Source organism: Myotis yumanensis, unplaced genomic scaffold, assembly GCF_028538775.1.
Source record: "Myotis yumanensis isolate MYYU_CA2020_CCGP unplaced genomic scaffold, mMyoYum1.0.hap1 SCAF_9, whole genome shotgun sequence".
NCBI classification, from domain to species: Eukaryota; Metazoa; Chordata; class Mammalia; order Chiroptera; family Vespertilionidae; genus Myotis; species Myotis yumanensis.
The window spans coordinates 48852985-48873316 of NW_027223760.1; the positions used below are offsets into that span (position 1 = coordinate 48852985).

The 20332-nt window shown below is 38.3% G+C and overlaps 1 protein-coding gene across 12 annotated transcripts in view; it reads left to right on the plus strand.

Annotated features, from left to right (window-relative positions):
• PPP1R9A (protein phosphatase 1 regulatory subunit 9A) overlaps positions 1–20332 on the plus strand; it is a 295498-nt gene that overhangs the window by 150767 nt on the left and 124399 nt on the right. For 8 of the 12 annotated variants that reach the window (XM_070424288.1, XM_070424296.1, XM_070424287.1 and 5 more), the window contains exons 6-7: positions 4985–5120; positions 10472–10537. In XM_070424288.1, the coding sequence (XP_070280389.1) occupies positions 4985–5120; positions 10472–10537 (202 nt within the window). The remainder of the gene's footprint in view (positions 1–4984; positions 5121–10471; positions 10538–20332) is intronic. The other 4 variants (XM_070424293.1, XM_070424294.1, XM_070424298.1 and 1 more) reach the window with 1 other exon arrangement.

Here is a 20332-nt window from a genome sequence, read left to right on the forward strand (position 1 = left end):
TGCCCCCTGGTGGTCAGTGCCTGTCATAGTGAGCAGTTGAGCACCCTTAGCATATCATTAGCATATTATGCTTTGAGTGGTTGAATGGACCACCAGACACTTAGCATATTAGGCTTTTATTATCTACACTAATAAAAGAGAAAGATGCAAATTGACCATACCTTCGCAATGCCCACCAGACAATCAGGAGTGAGTATGCAAATCAGCGGGACAAAGATGTCAGTGGCCACAGAGCCAGCCAGAGCGAGCGGGAGGTTTGGGTCGCCCTTGGCAATGGAGGAAGCCAAGCTTCCCGCCTGCCCAGGCCAGCTACTGAAGGAGGGGCCTGTGAGCGGAGGACACAGAGCTGGCCTGGGGGCACGGGAGGCTTGGGTCGCCATCGCCTGGGCTGGCTACCGAGGGAGGGGCCTGCAAACGGCCCTCAGCCCCTTACCCAGGCTGGCCACGCCCCCATGGGGTGAGGGTCCCCACTGGGGGGCATGGCTAGCCTGCAAACCGCCATCAGCCCCTCACCCAGGCTGGCCAGGCACCCCGGCGGGGACCCCCCACCCTGAAGGGGGTGTGGCCAGCCTGAAAACAGCCCTCATCCTCTCACCCAGGCTGGCCACGCCCCCCAGCGGGGACCCTCACCTCATGGAGGCGTGGCTGGCCTGCAAACTGCCTCAGCCCCTTGCCCAGGCCAGCACCATGCCCAGTGGGGACCCCCGTCCCAATGGGGGCGTGCCCGGCCTGCAAACTACCACAGGCTCCTTGCCCAGGCCTCCCCGCTCCCCAAGGGAACCCCCACCCTGATCCGGGACACCCTTCAGGGCAAACCAGCTGGTCTCACCGGTGCACCAGGTCTCTATCTTCTATCTTCTATACTAATAAAAGGGTAATATGCTAATTAGACTGGGAGACCTTCCAGGAGACCTTCCAGACGTTCTTCTGGACAAAGCCATGGTGGCGGGGCCGAGGTAGAGGCGGTTAGGGGCCAAGAGGGGAGGGCAGTTGTGGGTGATCAGGCCAGGATGGGACGGCAGTTGTAGGTGATCAGGCCAGCCGGTGGGGGGGGGGGGGGGGGGGGGCAGTTGTGGGTGAGCAGGCTGGCAGCGGGGGGGGGGGGGCAGTTGGGGGCAAGCATGCCAGCAGGCAGAGTAGTTAGGGGCAATCAGGCAGGCAGGCAGGTGAGTGGTTAGGAGCCAGCAGTCCCGGATTGTGAGAGGGAGTCCGACTGCCAATTTAGACCCATCCCTGTGGGATCGGGCCTAAACCGGCAGTTGGACATCCCTCGAGGGGTCCCAAATTGGAGAGGGTGGAGGTCGGGCTAAGGGGACACCCCCCCTCAGTGTATGAATTTCGTGCACCAGGCCACTCGTATAGGATAACCTTAGAAAATACCTAATTTTTTATTTAAATATTCATTACAGTTTGGATATTTACCTCATTTTTATAGCTAGAAAAATAAATCTATCAGGCTGTTTCTTGTTGAAGCAAAGAAAAACGTTTAGAAAGTAACAAGAAAATATATTTTTTTCTTAACACATTGCGTACCGCATAGAAATCTCTAAGACATACGCCAGGGACCGCACGTTTTTGGGCAAACTGCACGTTATTGAAATCATCATAATGCACTTTAGGTGTTGTTTTTCAATAATTATAACATTTTTATTTACAAAAACAATCAAACAATTAAAGTTCCTAGTACTTTTTTAATGTATGGTACTGTGTAAAACATTTTCCTCTATGAAGAGGGACCAAACAAAACTTACATAAGTATCTAGATTCACTCCTTTTTCCATGGGAGTGAAAAACGAGAACACTCGTGAACGGTCCTTAACAGATGGCGCTCGAAACACGAGAAACCTCCTGAGCGGTATGAAATGTGTTAAAGGGTCTTGAAGTTTAGAAACAGGCTGATTTGACTAAACATATGTCATTTCATTTGGAGATAATGTCTACAATATATCACTAATTATATACAAATATCACATATTTAGAGGGACTGATTGTTGCAGACTTTTATTATATTTTTGAAATTCAATTTAATGTGATCATGTGATCATACTTTATCTTTCGAGGGTGACATGTTCAGAGCACACTAGTGCAAGTATTATATTTTTTCCTGTGGTCATCCTTATCAGGATGAATTCTAATATTGCAAATATGTACTAAAATTATACTGGGTTACAGAACTTTAAAGATGTGTACAGCTAGGTGCTATAATGCCACCCAAAATACCTGCCTGAATGAAGAGATGTATACTTTAACACACACTTTTAGAAGTGAGTATATTTCATGAGAGGAGTTGTCTATTTTATATGTAATTACAAATCACTTCTGTTTAGTCAAACTGTAAAGTGATTTTGAATATGAACTAATATTGGGCAAATAGTGAAGAATGTTAAATTATAGCAGTAAATTCAGAAAGAAAGCCAAGCTGTGATTTTGAGCAAGTAGGCCTTCATGTTTTAAAATGCTGTTTTTTTATGCAATATGGAACAATTCTTATTTCCTCTGAAACTTCGTTCATAAATAATTCTGGTTTGGAATTGTATTTTGAAGAAAGGAAGAAAGTTGTAACATCACATTGGAGTTTTGATTATTATATTGTATAATTACATAATTTCTTATTATATAATATAATTTAGATTTTTAAAAATAATATTCTACTTTAAAAATTTTCACGAGGTCTTTCTTAAGATTCCTTCTTTCATCTCTAAAATCAGCAATTAAAATCAGTTTCAACTATTTGGCAAGTGGACCACATCTTTTGTTTTTCTCTCCCTGAATTGTGTTTACATTAGCTTTAAACACTTGCCTTGCAGAGAAAATAAACTTCTACATTCTTAGGGAAAACTGTTAAACTAAAAGATCTGACAAAGTAATTCTCAAATGAGTTTAAAGAACTTATGGCTTAAATGAATGTGAATTCTAATTTACTGACTTTGAGCTTGGCTGCTGTTTTTGATTAATTTGCATTTTGTACATTAATTGCTTCCCTCGATCACCTGTCAGATTTATAGTAGGGAAGTTATATTCTCTTAAACCCCACTCTATTATTCATTTAAAGGGAGATAAGAGATCAGTATAGAAAGTTAAGAACACTGCAGTGGGCAAAATGTAATAAATAGAATAAGCACATACACTTATTAATTGTGTGTATATCTGTGTGTGTGTATGTATGTGCAATATACACATAGCTGAGGATATAGAACCATTGCAACTCAATAATAAAAGGTTAGACAACTGGAGTGTTTTAAAAAATGGGCAAAATATTTGAAAAGATATTTCACTGAGGAAGACATGTGCATGGTCAAAAAACTCATGAAAAGATACTTAAAATCATTAGTCATCAGGGCATTGGAAATTAAAACCATTATAAAATACAACTAGATACCCAGTAGAGTGGCTAAAATTTTAAAATACAATACTAAATGTTGGTGAGGAGGTAAAGCAACTTCACCTTTCATGCATTGCTGGTTGGAATGTAAAATGGTACCACCACTTTGAAAAAAACAATTTGGCAAATATTTGAAAAGTTAAATATATACTTACTTAACACATGACATCAATTATTTGTCTTAAGGGAAATGAAAATTAATGTCCAAAACTTGCACTCAAATGTTTATAGTAATTTTGCTAATAATATCCAAAATCCAACCCAAATACCTATCAATAGTCGAATAGATACACCAAATATAGTACATCTGGAACAATGAAATATTATTCAGTTACAAAAAGGAACAGATTGCTGATACTTGCAATAACATGGGTGAATGTCCAAAACATGATAGTGAGCCAAAGAAGCCAGACACTCTATGACTCCATTTATATGAAACTTTAGAATAAAGATAAATCTAATATGGCCCTAGGGCAGGGGTGGGCAAACTTTTTGACTCGAGGGCCACAATGGGTTCTTAAACTGGACCGGAGGGCCGGAACAAAAGCATGGATGGAGTGTTTGTGTGAACTAATATAAATTCAAAGTAAACATCATTACATAAAAGGGTATGGTCTTTTTTTTTTTTTTAGTTTTATTCATTTCAAACGGCCGGATCCGGCCTGCGGGCCGTAGTTTGCCCACGGCTGCCAAAGGGTGAAATGATTTACTAGAAAGGAAATGGTATATTTTAGTTTGGTGGAAATATTCTATATATTTATTAATGTGGTGTGTGTAGGTTTATTCATTTGTCAAACTTATTGACCTTTACATTTAAAATAGATATATTTGTGTGAATTATACCTGAATAAAGATGAAAATTTTAGTTTTTACAAATTTTATTTCTAGTTGATTCTTAAAGGAAAATAGCTCAATTGATTAAATGAACACCTAAACATAATATCAAAATTAAGTCCTGTTTAAAACTTCAAAACTTCTCCAAAAGAAATGAATTAATTCACCAACTCTCCTTATTTTAGTTTTTCTTTTTAAATCTAAAACTAACAAAACTACATCCCCCCCCCCTTTAATTTCTTATCTCTAAAGTTTAGTAACTTACCAAAAACTTAGTGCCTCTACTCTACATATATTTACCCACCTAAGGTATGCTATATCTCAAAAAGTTTTCATGCAGTTTTTGTGTTATAAAGAGGACATTACTATGGAAATCTTAAGTTCAATGGGACAGGAAATTAGGAGTTTGATGCCATATGTAGAGCATCAAAAGTGTGTATAGTATTGTAATACATCTGTTTTGTTTTTTCCCAAGGTAATAATTTTTTTTATGATCTTGTGTTTTTTTTTCCTTTCTGTTCCTTTGGGCTGCAGCAAAAATAACTTTGATTGCTCAGCTAACCTCTCCTGCCACCCAAGCCTGCCATTTTAAGTATAGAGGTGATTTTTTTTTTTGATTTTTTTTTGAGGCTTCATGGATCCTGACGAGATATCAATCTTGGTCACTTTGTTTCATGGATCCTGAAATGTCAATCTTGGTCACTTTTCTTAGCACTTTTTTTTTACTGAACAGTCTAATTATATTAGTCTTCTTTAACCTTCCTACAGGTTTGTCATTGGGCGAGAAAAACCAGGACAAGTGAGTGAGGTTGCGCAGTTGATAAGCCAGACACTGGAACAAGAAAGGCGCCAGAGAGAGATGCTTGAGCAGCATTACGCCCAGTATGATGCCGACGACGATGAGGTAGGCAACCTGAGCAGACATTCTTTTCCTGCATTTCTTCTCCCGAGGTTCCTACTGTATAAAACTCTCTTTACTTTATAACAGGATGGCAGGTTCTTCACAGTTTCCCAAGGAGCGTGTGTGTATGTTCAATCTCACGGAAAAGAAATATTATTTGCTTTTATTATTCACTTATGAATCAAATATTGGTATTCCTTTGACAGTGTGGAGACTTTGGAATCAAATAAGTCATATTTTATCACACTGTTTAAAGAAATTCACTGAAACAAAACAAAAAAGAGTAAAAACACCAAAATGCGAATGGTTGCTGTCTTTATGGTTTGAATTAGGTGTTTTTTTTTCCTCTGCTTTATGTTTTTGCAATTTTTATCAAATTTTCAGCCAGTACATAATGCTTTTTCAAAAAAAATAAGTAAACATTTACATGAAAAAGCACACACATACAAACGCAGAAAAGCATTAAAAATCACTGAGGTTTTCAGGCTTTTCTTTTTGTCCAGGAAGAGAAAGTTCCTTGGATCTGCTCGCTATGATTTGTGCTAACACAATGCAGAACAAAGCTTTCCCACCAGCACATATTCCAGAGAGTAGATACATATTGGAATAATTTTGCATCCTGTTCTCTGTAGAAGATCAAGTAAATGAATAGAAGCTAACCCCCAAGTGAAAACTGCTGTCGGGAACCCTTGTGTGTTGTAATATAATACAGATGCTGGTCTATTTCTAATGTAAATGCCAAGCGTACATTGATATAATGGGACAACATGCTTTATTTTAAATGTGCATGTGTTTCATATTGGCATATCAAAAAATCCATCAGCAATTTAGTTGTAGTATTTCATACTTCATAAACATAGTAAATATTCAGGTAAAATAAATACTCTTTATCCCAGCTGATACAAGGACAGTGCAACTTCATATGTTCAGCCTCTATTCATCTGAATTTATTCTATGTTCAGAACTTTTTACATTCCTGGCCAAAATGTAGTGAAGATTAATAAACAGACATTCAAATATTTTAATGTATTTTTAATCTGGATGTTTTAACCCAAATGTATATTAATTTTTTATGTGCTTGTAGTATAATGAGGATGTACTCTCCATTTCTTAGAGTAGAAAATTTAAAATGGTGCATTAGTTAACTTTTGTCAAAGAGTACATGCTAGAAAGTCTTCATGTAAAAGTCTCTCATAATCCTATTTTGTTGATTTTATTTATTCACTTGCAGAATTCATTGGAAATGGCGAGTATTTTTTATTATATTGAGATATTATATATGAAAATGTTATCTTGGATTTAGAAACTAAAAAATGTTTTCCTCAGATACTTGAACGTTCATCTTACCTAGTCTTCCACTCTCTGTGCTAGTGTTTTATGTTTTAGCAGACATACTGATTTGCTTCCGCTACAAGTCTGTTTTAGGACGGTAGAATCGTCTCTGCAGGTCTGGTTTTACCTGCTCACTCTGCTAGAAAGAACTTGGAGCTGGGGTGCAGGGAGTAGGGGTGACATCAGTGGTGGACTGAGGAGACCAAGCTTTTTGGTCTCTGTGGGCCTCCCTGTCTCTGGCTGTAGAGCTCAGGGAATTGGATAAATCTCTGAATTTTTTCCAGCTTCTAATATTCCGTGAGCCTATGAAATAAAGCATCTGGTGAAACAAGGAAAGAGGGAAAGTAAAATAGTTTTTAAGGTTCGTCAAGTGAAATTTTTTAGATTACATACTACGTACTTCTTCCAGTACATAGGAATGAAATCACATTCATCTCCCAGAAGTTTTCAATTTAAACAGGTAAAGTGCTTGTTCACTCTCTTTCTCTCTTTCTCTCTCTCCCTCCCGTCTCTCTCTTTCTCCATATAGATATGAATATAGATATACACATATCTTTGTATATTATTTTCTAATGTAATAATTTTAGTAAATGCAAAAGGAATGTTTGTTACTCAACATTTATACTTAAAAAACATCATATAAATTTTTTTTTGCCAGTTTTTGTAAGGAAAGCAGAGTTGATTGTCACTTAAGCAGATCTTTTCAGGGGGAACAGGGGTAAGTAAGTATTCAGTGCTGGCCACCTTGCAAGGTGCCTTTCCCCACATAATTTCATGTATCTTTACAGCAAACAGAAGAGATTCTTTTTTTCTCTAGAAATGCAGCAACTGAAGCTTTTTCTGGTAGTTGGCAGAGTTCGGATGGGAAGAGGGATCTTCCTGGCTCTAAGGCCTGGACTCTGCACCATGCTGCTCTTTCCGAACAGAGTGGACTGAGGGGTCTGCCGTGTTTAGGCGCACACAGATAATTGGGTAACAAGAGATGCTGCAGAGAGGGCTCTTGTTTAAGGTGAGGGAGTATCTTTTAAGAATTTCATTCTGTGACTCTGTCCTATATCCTATCTAATAAAGGGTAATATGCAAATTGACCATCACTCCAACACACAAGATGGCTGCCCCCATGTGGACACAAGATGGCTGGCAGAGGAGGGCATTGGGGGCGATCAGGCCAAAGGGGTAGGGCAGTTGGGGGCGATCAGGCCTACAGGGGAGGACAGTTGGGGGGGATCAGGCCAGCAGGGGAGGGCAGCTGCAGGTGATCGGGCTGGCAGGGGAGCAGTAGGCATGGATCAGGCTGGCAGAGGAGTGGTTAGGGGATGATCAGGCAGGCAGGCAGGCGAGCTGTTGGGAGCCAGCAATCCCGGATTGTGAGAGGAATCCCAGATTGGAGAGTGTGGAGGCTGGGCTGAGGGACACATCCCCCCGCCCCACACGAATTTTGTGCACCAAGCCTCTAGTTTCTAATAATAAGGGAATCTAATTCTTGGAGGGTTTTTTACTCTAGGCAAATGCTTAATCCATAAGTATCCTATGAAGATAGGACTTAAAAAGTATACAAATATTTTACAAAATATTGTAGAAATAGAAATCAGGTGCTACTATGTTACTCCAAGTAACCCTCACTTTACTGAAATGGTCACAGAGCCTTTTCCTCTGTCTCTCTCACTCATGCTCCTCCCTGACTTATGTACTCCCTCTCTTGCTGTTCCACACCACCTCACCCAAGTGTGCCAAGCTGAAACCAACTGTTAATTTTCTGTGCATAGGAGAGATGAAAGCTGTACAAATGATTAAAAGTCACTCTTGTGTAAACACGTTATCTATGTGACTTAAATTCATTTCTTTTACTAATGCTACCAAATATTTTTAAATTGATTTGAGTGTTGTGTCCCTATTTTTTATTTACTCTCTTTCTCTGTTAATAAAAAGTAAAATGTCCAAAAAATGTAATGGAAATGAGATCAATCAATACTGGTTATCCAGTGGGTAAATGGCCCTTGAATAAATTAGTTAATTTGATATCTACTTGAGCAATTCATTGATTTACATATCTTTGTTAATCCTGAATTATATAATCAATCATTTGGTTCCTCATGCTTCCTATTTATAGAATAATTCTGTGATTTCAAAGATAAAATCATTTTTATTTGACGGTATCCCCTGTGACATTCCCTGGGCCAGTGAGGAAAACCTCTAATTAAATGCAGAACAACCAAGTTCATCCAAGTAATTCCAGCGCCAGTATTTAGATCATCATTGTCTACAAAGGATAGATAGCTTCTGGTTTTGGTCAAATCATCCAAGATTGAGTCTAACTTGGAACTTGTCACATTGACAGAGGGGAGTTGCTTGCTTGAATTGTCTACAGGGAAAACATTGTAATGTGATAAATATATCCAGAAATTGTAAAAGTACAGTGGAACCATAGTTGAGATTAAAACTACTTTATCATTTATTGTGTGTGCTTAGATATATCTGGTTTAATGCTTTAGGAAAGCATAAATGATACTCCAAAAGAATTAAAATATAGAGATAATTCCAAACTCTAAATTTCTGCATTTTTGTAGGCTTATCTTCTCCAAGTGTTTAAACTAGAAAAGTTTATAATAAGCAAACAGCCAATTCAACATAATTTGCATTCCTATATCTCTTTACACTCAATGTTAAACATTCTGATTCTTTAAAAGCAAAGTGGCTTTTTAAAATGGCTCTACCTAAAGGCTAAAAGTGGCTTTTAAAAATGGCTTGTGAAAATGGTTTTACCTAAAGGCTAAAGAATAAAAGAGATCCTACAAAGGAGAGGAAGATAAATATCTGAAAAATTGAAAAATGTTAAATGTAGATCTGTGTTTAGTGTTTGCATTTCTGGATTTAATAGAATTATTGTTCATTTTCCTTCCTTCCTTCCTTCTTCCTTCCTTTTCCTTTTTTTTTTTTTCTTTTTTCTTTTTTTAACAATCTGAAAAGTAACCATGGAGGATTTCAGTAAAAACCCTCAAACAGTTAACACTGCCCCATGAAATTCTGGGGTATGGTAAATTTTTCAACTACATTTTAATTTTCAATAACAAGTTAAATCTCCCGTCATACTCCACAACAATCAATCTTTAGCATTTGAGTGGTGAGATGATATAATTCTGGCATGGTATGTGTACTGTGGGTCTTCTGTGCATATTTGGGGCATCAGAGAGTATTTTGCAACGTGAAACGCTGTGGGCTCAGACTGGAAATGAAGTCTGAACTGGTACTGTACCATTTTTTTAAATTAGAAAATAAATATGGTCATTTACATTAAAATGAGCTATTTTACATGCACATTTAAAGTTATCTGATTATTTTGCTTTTGCCTCTTTCTGTATCCTTTTAAACTATACTATTTATTACATTTTAAAGGCTTAGATTATAGATGGCATTTCAAAGTCTCTTTAGGCAGTAGTTCATAACTATGTTAATCATCACTCCAGTAATGGAGGCCCCATTTTTTTTAAAACATAATTTAATCTTTCTATAATTTCTTTCCATTACTGGAAATTAATATCATTATAACTATATTATAACAATATTAGTTAATTTTTTAGAATCTTTAAAAGTACTGAATACAATTTGGAGCAGCTACCTACATGTATATGCATTTTCATTGCTTGTGTTAATGTAATAATTGAAGGCAAAAATATAATGGGAGCTATGGTTTGCACAAGTGTTAAAAGGTTTACAAGAATAGAATTTTTATGTGAAAAGCATTAAAGGGATAGCATTATATTTGACTCATGCTGTTTGCTGTTCCTGGTTGAAAACAGCTTGTGTTGTGTGAACAAGAGATTGCAGTTATTATGGACGGCTTTTTAACAATGTGAATTGACTTTTTTCTGTGTTTATAAGAGTGGGGGCATTCTCTTAGTTCTTGAAAGTGTGTGCTACAGCAGGCACTGGAGCGTCAGTGGTTTGTTTCTTATCCTTTACCATTAGGCTGCTTTCTTTAATGGGGTAAATCCTTCTTTAATTTTTGTTGTCAACTATTTTAGAACACGGTGGCTGACTTGCAAGGAGTGTCTGGCAACTGCAATAACAATAACAACTATTTCCTTAAGGTTTGTTTTCTGGTGGGGATAGTGCTTATCTGTACCTTCCTGCTTTGTGTGTGAAATGAAATAGTCTCTGTCTTATTAACTAGCTTTATGCTCACAAGATCTTCTCTAGAGCTGTGTGTTGTGAATGCTGAATAATAGTTTGAGGGTTATTGTTTGAAAAATAACATTTAATTCTGAAACTTGAGTCTACATATCTTAGTTGCAGAACTGGACTCACTTCCTAATATTTAACCACAGATGTTTTTAACCCCTAACACTTTAAATATTTTGTAGTTCATATTAAAGGGAAACAAAAGACATCTAAGAACAGAGCTGTATGATGTTGGTATAATACAGCATACACAGTAACTTATATTGTCTTTAAATCCAGCAATTTTCTTTTAATACAACGTTCTTAATTTAAAAAAAATACATACATCTTTAAATTATCATAGTACTTACTTACATGGTCTATATGGTGGACATGCCAAAATGTCTAAAAATGTGTTATATTATAACTAAAATAATTATCATTATCTTTAGCTGCCAGTAAGAGAGAGGAGGTTGAATAGAGAAGTCAGTTTTTTTTTCTTTTTCTGAAACATATAAAAAGATGCCCAACCATATAAGCAATGAGGATGTGGAAATGAAAAACCAAAATGAAATATGTCATACCTACCGAATTGATTTAAATGGGATATTTTACGTTTGGGCGAGAATGTGGGGTAAAAGGTCCTCTTATTTTCTGCACATAGGAGCATAAATTGGCCCAACAACTTTGAAAAACCTTTGGCCATTATCTAGTAAAGTGAATCAACAATTATATTTCTTACTAAACACATTATGCACATGAACTATAATAAATGTATAATATTGTTTTTAATATAGACAAAAATTGGGTACAACTGATATCTTTATCAACAAGAGAAAGGGTAAATATATTGTAGTAGAGTCATACAGAGGGGTAATATATAGAAGTTATTTCAACAAGCCACAACAACTGGTGGACTCTGAAGAGTGTACCATTGAAAACAAAAAGGCACAGAAGAATACAAACAATATGATTTCATTTATACAAAGTTTAAAATCTTGTAAAAAAAATAACACGTTGTTTAGTTATAATAAAAATATTTTAAAAACTAGAAAAAATTAAGAGTGATAAAGCAGATTTGCCCTGCAGGGTAAGTGTTTGAAATAGATTCAAGGAGACACACACATATAGAGGACCATAATTAAAATGCAGTGGTTCTGCTTCTGTTCTTGAACTAGGTTATTAGTTCATTGGTGGTGGTTACAACATTATTCATTATATTTTCTATACGTTACAAAGTACCCTGTATTGACTCAATATTTAATGAAAAAGGTTAAAATCTGCCGTGTAGAATTGCTTCGATTTAGCAGTTATGTAGATATAAAAGGAATAGTTCCTGCTCTTCAAGGACTTACAAAATGACTTAAGAACCTGTGTCTCAAACTTGCCTCAATGTGAGGATCTCATGATACTTCTTTAAAATGGTAGATTTCTACCTTAAGCCTCAGACCTACTGAAACAGAATATGCATGATAGACAATCTAGGTTTATGGGAGTTTGTGGGGAAGGGGTTAGCTGCAATCAGAGCTGGAGTTGTCCAGTTTAAAGATGCCAGGAAAACGGATATAAAGTCCTGGTATTGCAGAGATTTGCAAAAAGGTATTGCTGCCAAGAACCACCAGATAGCCAAAATGAGGAAAGGAGTTGAATTATTCTCCCTCCAAGAAATTTGTAAGATTGATTTATTTTTATTATCAATTGATAGATAATCCATAGAAATACCATCAATGACATTTTTGTTGATTTTAGTTTATTGTTTAGTATATATTCTCTAATATATATTATAATATATATGTAATATATACTAATATATAATATATATACATATATATATGTATAAAACTTCTGGTTCTGGTTCTATTTAATGACCTATTAGCATTTTTGTAATCACATGAGTCAGTTTTTATATGAACACACCATATTTTCCAAGATTTAATTAGTTGTATAATTATAGAATTATTAAAACAATGATAATATGTATCACTTTGGTCAATGTAGTTGTTCTCTTCTGCAGATAAAATTCAAGGAAATACAAATCTCTTAGTCTCTTCCCACAGTTCTTCTGTTGGCATTAGAACAAGTGCTTCATTGTTTCCTTGGAAAGAAAAATGAAACTCAAGGAAGGCTGCCAACTTGAAATTGCAGTGTGACATTTGAATTACAGAGGTCTACTTTGGTCTGTTGACTGTTCAGTTCTGGGTCTCAGTGGGAAAAATAGGGATCACTGGTTCCCTCCTCACATAGAATATATTTATCAGGGACTTAAAGACAATAACATTTATGTCTTAGTAAGTGGGTAACATTATTAAGAGGAATTGAACTGGGACTATTGAGTCATGGAAAAATATAGTTTATGCTTCCAAGAAGCTTGCTATTTTGCTGTGGAAACAATAAGTATATATGGTAAGGAATTTAAATCATTTTCAAGGCAACCTGTCAAAAGACCAGATAACCATAGTGTAAAAGAATCATCACAACCAAAGACATACAAAGTAAAAGCATGAATTTGAGATTCATGGTTTCAAATTTGATTGCAAGAAGTTTTTTTGTTATTTTTGTTTGTTTTCTATAATGGAGAAACCAGCTCAATATTGTATATATTCAAAGAAATAAAAAGGCCAGTTTACCTGCAGAGTCTTTGAAAAGGTAAATTGAATAATATTCTAGAAACTTGAAAAATCAGCTGAATTTCTAAATTTTTTTTCCATTAAATAATAATTGGCAGAAATGCTCTTTGATCGGAACTATCTTTGCAAGTGTTTGTGTATGAACACAGCCTTGGAGATAGAGATAGTCTTTCCCTCTGGAGCAAGGGCAGTAATGCTGCCTGTTATAAAAGATGCAGATTACCCATGCTCTGGGGTCCTCTCTTGTCATGTCTATGTGTATAGACATTATCTGGCCCTATTCTCATTACTCTTTGGAAAGTGTGGCTTGAGGTGTCAGCACAAAAATCATGATGGACTATATCAGCTAGTATGTAGAACAATTCTGGGTTAGAGGAAAGTTCTAACCTTGCTCAGACAATACTTACAGAGAAACACACCCACACTGAGCATGAAAGGAGGGAATTTACAAACGCCATGGCAAGAAGCCTGGTAAATCTTTAGAACTCTGGCTGGTTCACTGAAGAGATAATGGGGCAAGGCATATAATGCTAGTTAAGGAGAAATAGCAACAGTTGGGCTGCCTTTCAACTCAACCTCTATTGTAGTTTATTATGCCAACTTTACATTAATTCAGACAGCAAAAGACCTCAGCTTTTTGTAGAGGGTCTTTGCTGCTCTAAGGGAATATTGGTCCTGTCAAGAAGATTTTCTTGAGATAAACTCATGTGAGAAACCACTGGTGAGTATTTGGGTCCTAACTGGTTTATAATACTGGTGAAACTGTTCGAAATTCTGTCAGCCTCACCACCTTAGAAAACTTCACCATCCCTTATGTTCAAACCAGATTCATAATTAGACTCCAGATTGAGATTTCCTCTATAACAGAGTCCCTGTTGTGAGAGTCAAGGCTATGGCTTCTGAGTCAGACTCCCCAAATCTAAATAGATTGTGTTCATGATGATGACTCACCTTATATTCTGCTTCAGGTGGACGTTGGCAGTTTGGTTAAAACATGAGTAATCACTGCACTGCTCAAAACTGAAAACTACTGTACCTTATTACTGGCACAAAGCTGCTCTCTGCTCCCATGCCCCTTGATGCTTCCTCTCTCTATTCTGACTTTAAGGAGAAAGATGGCTACGGCTAGGCCTGAGATCTTTTTGTTCTCTAGAGAGACCAAATGCTACATGAACCCCTTGAATATGCTGGGGAACTTTGAGACGGAGGCACCCAAACTTTATGGTTCTGTGAATACTGGTCTTGTAGATGTGACCTTTGGGCAAATGCAAGGTAATGCTGTTAATGTTTCCACTGTTAGACATATAATGGAATTGATGTGTTATATGTCTGCACTTCTTTGTCCCATTAGTGCCAAAATGGAGATGTCCCATTCAGGGATTGGCACATGTAGAGCAGTAATCGTAGGACATATAGAGCACTCTCCCTGTTTTCTCCCATGTGGTCCAGGAACAATACAGAATCCCAGGAAGAGAAGGGGAAATCACAGCTTACTTAAATACTTAATAGCTGGCAGAACACCCGGCCTTTTCCCAACACAATACTACATGTCTGATGCAAAAAAACAAACAAAATAAACAACAACCTCCCCCCCGCAAAACACACACACACACACACACACACACACACACTCATGCACACACGAGGCGGCGTGGCAGCTATTAATCTTCTACTAAATTCTTATAAACTGAAATTGAAGCCTGATTCATGGGGCCATGTGACTCTCTTACCTGAATTATCTCAGTTTGAGATTCGTCAACTTGAACTCTCTGACCAGAAAGATTGGAAGGGCCCCTGCTTATCACATGGGCATGATAAGTTGCCATTCTGACCCAATAGCACCTTAGATTTACTTGAACAAGTAGAGCTTCCAATTCAGGGAAACTTTACCTCTAGAAACAAGGCCCCTAGCTCAGTGAGGCCTTCAGTTCATAGAGGTTGCCTTGATGCATGGGCTTGGTTCACTGACGGTTCAGCTAAGCTGCCTACTACTTTCCAGCCTCAGCACCAGCTATGCTCACCCAGAAATGGATTTGGTCACTTTGTTCAATCAGTTGGCAGAATCGAAGGGCATTCTCATAATTCTGGTCTGAACTCCCCATGATAAACCTTGTTATATTTTTACTGACTCATGAAATATTATCAATGACTTAGCTGGTCACTTGGAAAATTACAGACTGACAGGTGAAAGTCTGGGATGGCAAACCGTGGAAACAAACTGTGGCAATTGATCAAATTCTTTGGGCTATTCATGTAACTGTGTTGGTCATAAGAAGCCTTTGTGTTTTTAAAAAAACACCATCTTTAGATCATCTTCAGCTGATCCACAGATCCCTCTAAAATGAGGCTATTCTTGGTTACCCAGGGTTGCTTTCCTGAGGAATAGTTAGTATGCATCCTGCCACCCATTCTTAGGGTGGGACTCATTTAATAAGATAAAGTGGTACAAGTTTTGACTGACTTTAGATGATGTGATCAGTGATACCACTTCAATTTTAGAAGGCATTCAGGTAAAACTCAACTAGCTAGCCAAGGTTATTATGGATAATAGAATTGCCCTGAACCCTGGATTTCCTTCTTGTGGACTAATACCAAGTCTGCAATCACTGATACATCCTGTTATGTCTGAATTAATACTTTAGACAAGTGGAAAGGCCAGTGAAGAAACTTTAAGGAGAAAGCCAACTGGGTTTCTATGGTAGACCCTGATGGTTTATGGTATTTCTTTAGCCAGTAGGGTCTGGAGGTCTTGGGGAACATGGTTGATCTAAGTACTGCAGGTTAGATTCATTCTGCTGCTTAGAGATCTTTTAATAGTGCTCTTTATGCAGTGCGATACAGGATGGATTTGGTCCTAGCCACTCTTGGTCACACTGATCAGTGCAGCTGAGAGAATATCATACTCATGGGAAAATTCACCAGAAGCCAAGATGGTGTAGAAATGAAGGTAGACATTGTTTGGAGACAGTCTCTCACTTCTCTGCATGCCTTGTGAGCAGAGACACTGATGGCCTTTGTTCCAGATTATCCTTTCAATGATGTTTGTCTAGTGGACAACCTTATTAAAAATGTGGCCTTCCTAAGCTCACAATTCCTAACAAAAGATTTTTTGCTTACACCTCTGCTTCATTTTTAGACCATGTTCTCCTGGCAGTACCCTGGGTTTGAACTTAGTTTGGAACCCATTTCTTAATTTTAGAATCACTCAGGTCACTAGGGACATTTCCTACTTTCTCCTTATAGAAGGTGAGAACGTTGCTAAGCTTTCTGCCACTACATAACAAGGATCCCCTCCCAGATTTCCATGTATAGTCTGTTCAAGGCAACTTAGGCTTGCTTAACATACCCTTCAAAATCCTCCCGGCCTTCATTCATTGCCTGATTCCAAAGCTACTTTCCCATTTTTCTGTATTTACTATATCCCCTTCCTATTGCTGTATAACAAATTACCACCAAAACTTAGCAACTTAAAATAAATAATATTTACATATTACAGTATCTGTGGGTCAGTTTAGTTGGATGCCTCTGACTCAGGATCTCTCCCAAGGCTGTAAATAAGGTGTCAGCCAGAGCTGCAGTCATCTAAATGCTCAGCTGGGGAAAGATCCGCTCCCAGTCTCACACACAGCTGTTGGCAGAACACAGAGCATCCACTCCCAAGCTCCCTCGTGTGAACTGTTGGCAGGCTCCAGGCCCTTGCTGGCTGTTGGCCAGAAACATCCGTTCCTTTTGATGTGGGCCTTTCCCACAATATGGCCACTTGTTTCTTCAGAGCAAGAAGACAAAAGAGGTGCAAGTCACACCAGCCTTTCTGTAAACTATTCCAGTGGTTAGAAGTGAGTCTCTAGGTCCAGTCTGCATTCAAGGGGAAGGGCCTGTACAAGAGGATGATTACCCAGAAAGAGGGATCCTTAGGGGTCATTGCAGAGCCTGCCTGCCATGTTGGGAAAATAAGTCCCTGCATTTGAGGAGTATATTTTCTAAAAGGAAGAGAGGGGAGGACTAAAGGCTTCAAAATATTATAAAATCATATGCTACTCCATGAATGGCCTATCACAATTAATTGAACATTTTAGGAAGGGAAAGATGAGTTTGAGTTGTTACAAAAGATTTTGTGGGTAAATTGTAACTCTCTCTGGTCAGAAATTTTAGGAAGAATAATTTGTCAGCTGTATTATCAATGTCCTGAAGAGCTAAGCACCTGAAGGCAGGGAGTGCAGAAGGCCATCTTGGTGACCTAGATACTGATCTTCAGATGTTTCTTGATTTGGTGCCCAAACAGTAAAAATAGAGTGAAATATCAGAAAACATTCTGAGAATAGAGATTGAGAAGAACATTTTTAAAAAATATATTTTATTGATTTTTTATAGAGAGGAAGGGAGAGGGATAGAGAGTTAGAAACATCGATCAGAGAGAAACATCGATTAACTGCCTCCTGCACACCCCCTACTGGGGATATGCCCACAACCAAGGCATCGAACCTGGGACCCTTCAGTCCGCAGGCCGACGCTCTATCCACTGAGCCAAACCGGTGAGGGCGAGAACATTTTGAGTGACAAGAACATTTTGAGTGACTTGGTAAGTGAGAGGAGAAATGGGCCAGGGGTCATTGGGATGTCTTACATATTTTATTTCTTTGGATCCTATCAGTACCCCCATGAGATTGATATCTTTTGCACCATTTTATAGAAGAGGAGAGCACCACAGCTACCAGCTAAAGAACTTGCCACCATCAGGCAGCCATAACACTGTTCTTTCTGTTTAAGGGCCCTGGTCTCTCCAGCTGCACAGCCCATGCTCTGTTTCGGTGTGCTGCTCTGTGGCCTTGTATTGGAGAGGCCAGGGATGGGGAACAGAACAGAATCACAAAGTCGTCTACTCGTGTAGCTTACTCCAGGCACTGTGATGAGTACTCTGAATTTATCACTACTGGAAATTCTCCCACCAGACTTAGGAAGAAGCTGCTGTTATTTCCACTTTAGAGATGAGCAAATGACGTTAAGAGACTAAGTGGCCTCACATTACAAAACTAGGGCACACAGAAGTCAACTGACAGCAAATGGAGAGGGAGGCCTTTGCAGAGAAGGGGATACTGTGCTGAAAACCATCTGGATGGTTGGCACAGATTTAGGAATTTTAAACATTGAAGTGTTAGTTTGAGGTCTTTTCTTCTCTAGATAAAAAGCAACTCTCTCCTATTCATTCACAGAACTGAGTCTGAAAATATACATAACCAAATTCAAATCCGATAAACAAATGCCAACACAAACTGCGTAATTAAGGCTATTTTTATGATTAGCACCATTTAGTTTCCCTGAATTTACCAGAGCAAACATTGCTACAGCAAAAATTACTGCTAATGGTTGAGCCTAACAACAAGAGAAAATCCCCCAAAGGGTCACTTGGGCCCCAGCTACAGCTGTGCTTCACTGTATTTCTTACTTGAAAGCTGAGAATTAGCAGGAAAATTAGGCTCTGCCATGCTATGCAGATGTAGCTATGACTATTAATTTATTCAGCAAACATTTCTTTAGTGCCTCCTATGTGCCAAGCAGTGTGCTAGCTACCCTGGCATTGCAGGAATAAACCCTACCCAGCACTCTCAAATAGCAACTTTTATGAGTGATATAAGACATGCAGCAGAAACATAAAGGGTTGAATTAGAAGAGTCTTAAGGCTGCAGCTTCACAGGATGTGCTAAGTAGATGGATATTCACTTCTGATCACTGGGGTAGGAGGGGATCCAGTTACATGACGAGAACAGAGGCCTGGATATTTTCTGGGATAGAAGCTGGTATCTACTCCAAAACCGGGAATATAAGAGGATGAGCAAGTTTACGGGATAGAGACATTTTACTTCAGAAATGACTGACCGATTTGCTTATAAAAGACTCTAGTGGTGAGGTCGTTTAGGACATTATATTAGCAGATGTCCGGATATGAGATAGATTGGAGAGCTTTAGCATGTTGCTGTTACAGTATTAGTACCAGCAGCAGCAACAAGCTGCAATTGCTCATTTTGAGCACCTACCATGTGCCGGACTTTCACAAACACTTTACAGGCGCCATCTGATTTAATCTCATGACAACCTTGTTATCACAGAGCCAGGATTTGAACATAGGCCTGGGCAACTTCAAAACCAAGATTCTTTCATTGGTCGCCATTTAACAACCTCACCAACATAACAGATCTGTCTGTTCCTCTGTACAACCCGGGCTGAGATCCGCAGCCTTCCTGGGTGTTAGGGCTTTAGTATGTCCACTCGTTTCTGCCCCCACCAGTCAAAAGTTACATGTTTACTAAGAGGCAGAACAACTCTACTTATTATTATAAATGTGTATTTTAATGAAATATCTAATTCTGTAAGTAATATGAGTGTAAAGGAAGTGTGTCTGTGAAAATGAGATAAAATGCTTAGGGAAGATTCAGTAAAGACTGGTAGCTCAAGAAAATTAGATGTGAGAAGGAAATATAAGAGATATAAACCATAGACACCTAGCGGAATGTTACACTCATTCTGCCTTGCAAATAGGGGTTTTGTCCACTTTAAGACACTGCAGTAATTCTACAGACTGTACGCTATAGTTCTGGTTTACACAAGAAAGAGTGCGTGAAACATCAGTCAGCCGGTCCGTAAGCTAAATCTTTTGAAGGAGATTTCTATGCTCTTGCCCAGGGTGAGTATGTTATGAGAGAAAAGAAGAGGATAAGAATTTTGGAGCTCATCAGAGACACTCTTCAAATCTTCAAAGTGAATTGAATGATAATGTTCAAAGATGTGGAAGGGGAATCTCAACACAACAGGATTATGCACTAGGGTTTTGGCTGGGGAAATATGAAAGGAATGTATTTCTGTTTTTTTTATCTGCAGAGCTTTAGCTCATGTAGACTGCAGGCAGCATCGCATAGGAAAAAGAGCATGGGCTTTGGAATATGTTAGATGTAGCTTCAAGCACATAATTGAATGTCTAACCTTGGGTAAAGTCTCTGAGTCTCAGTTTCCTCAAATTAAGATGGCATAGTAATAACCCATATCATCCAGTTTTTAAGAAATGTACAGTGTCAGACACACAGTCAGTTATAAAAATAATTGTTA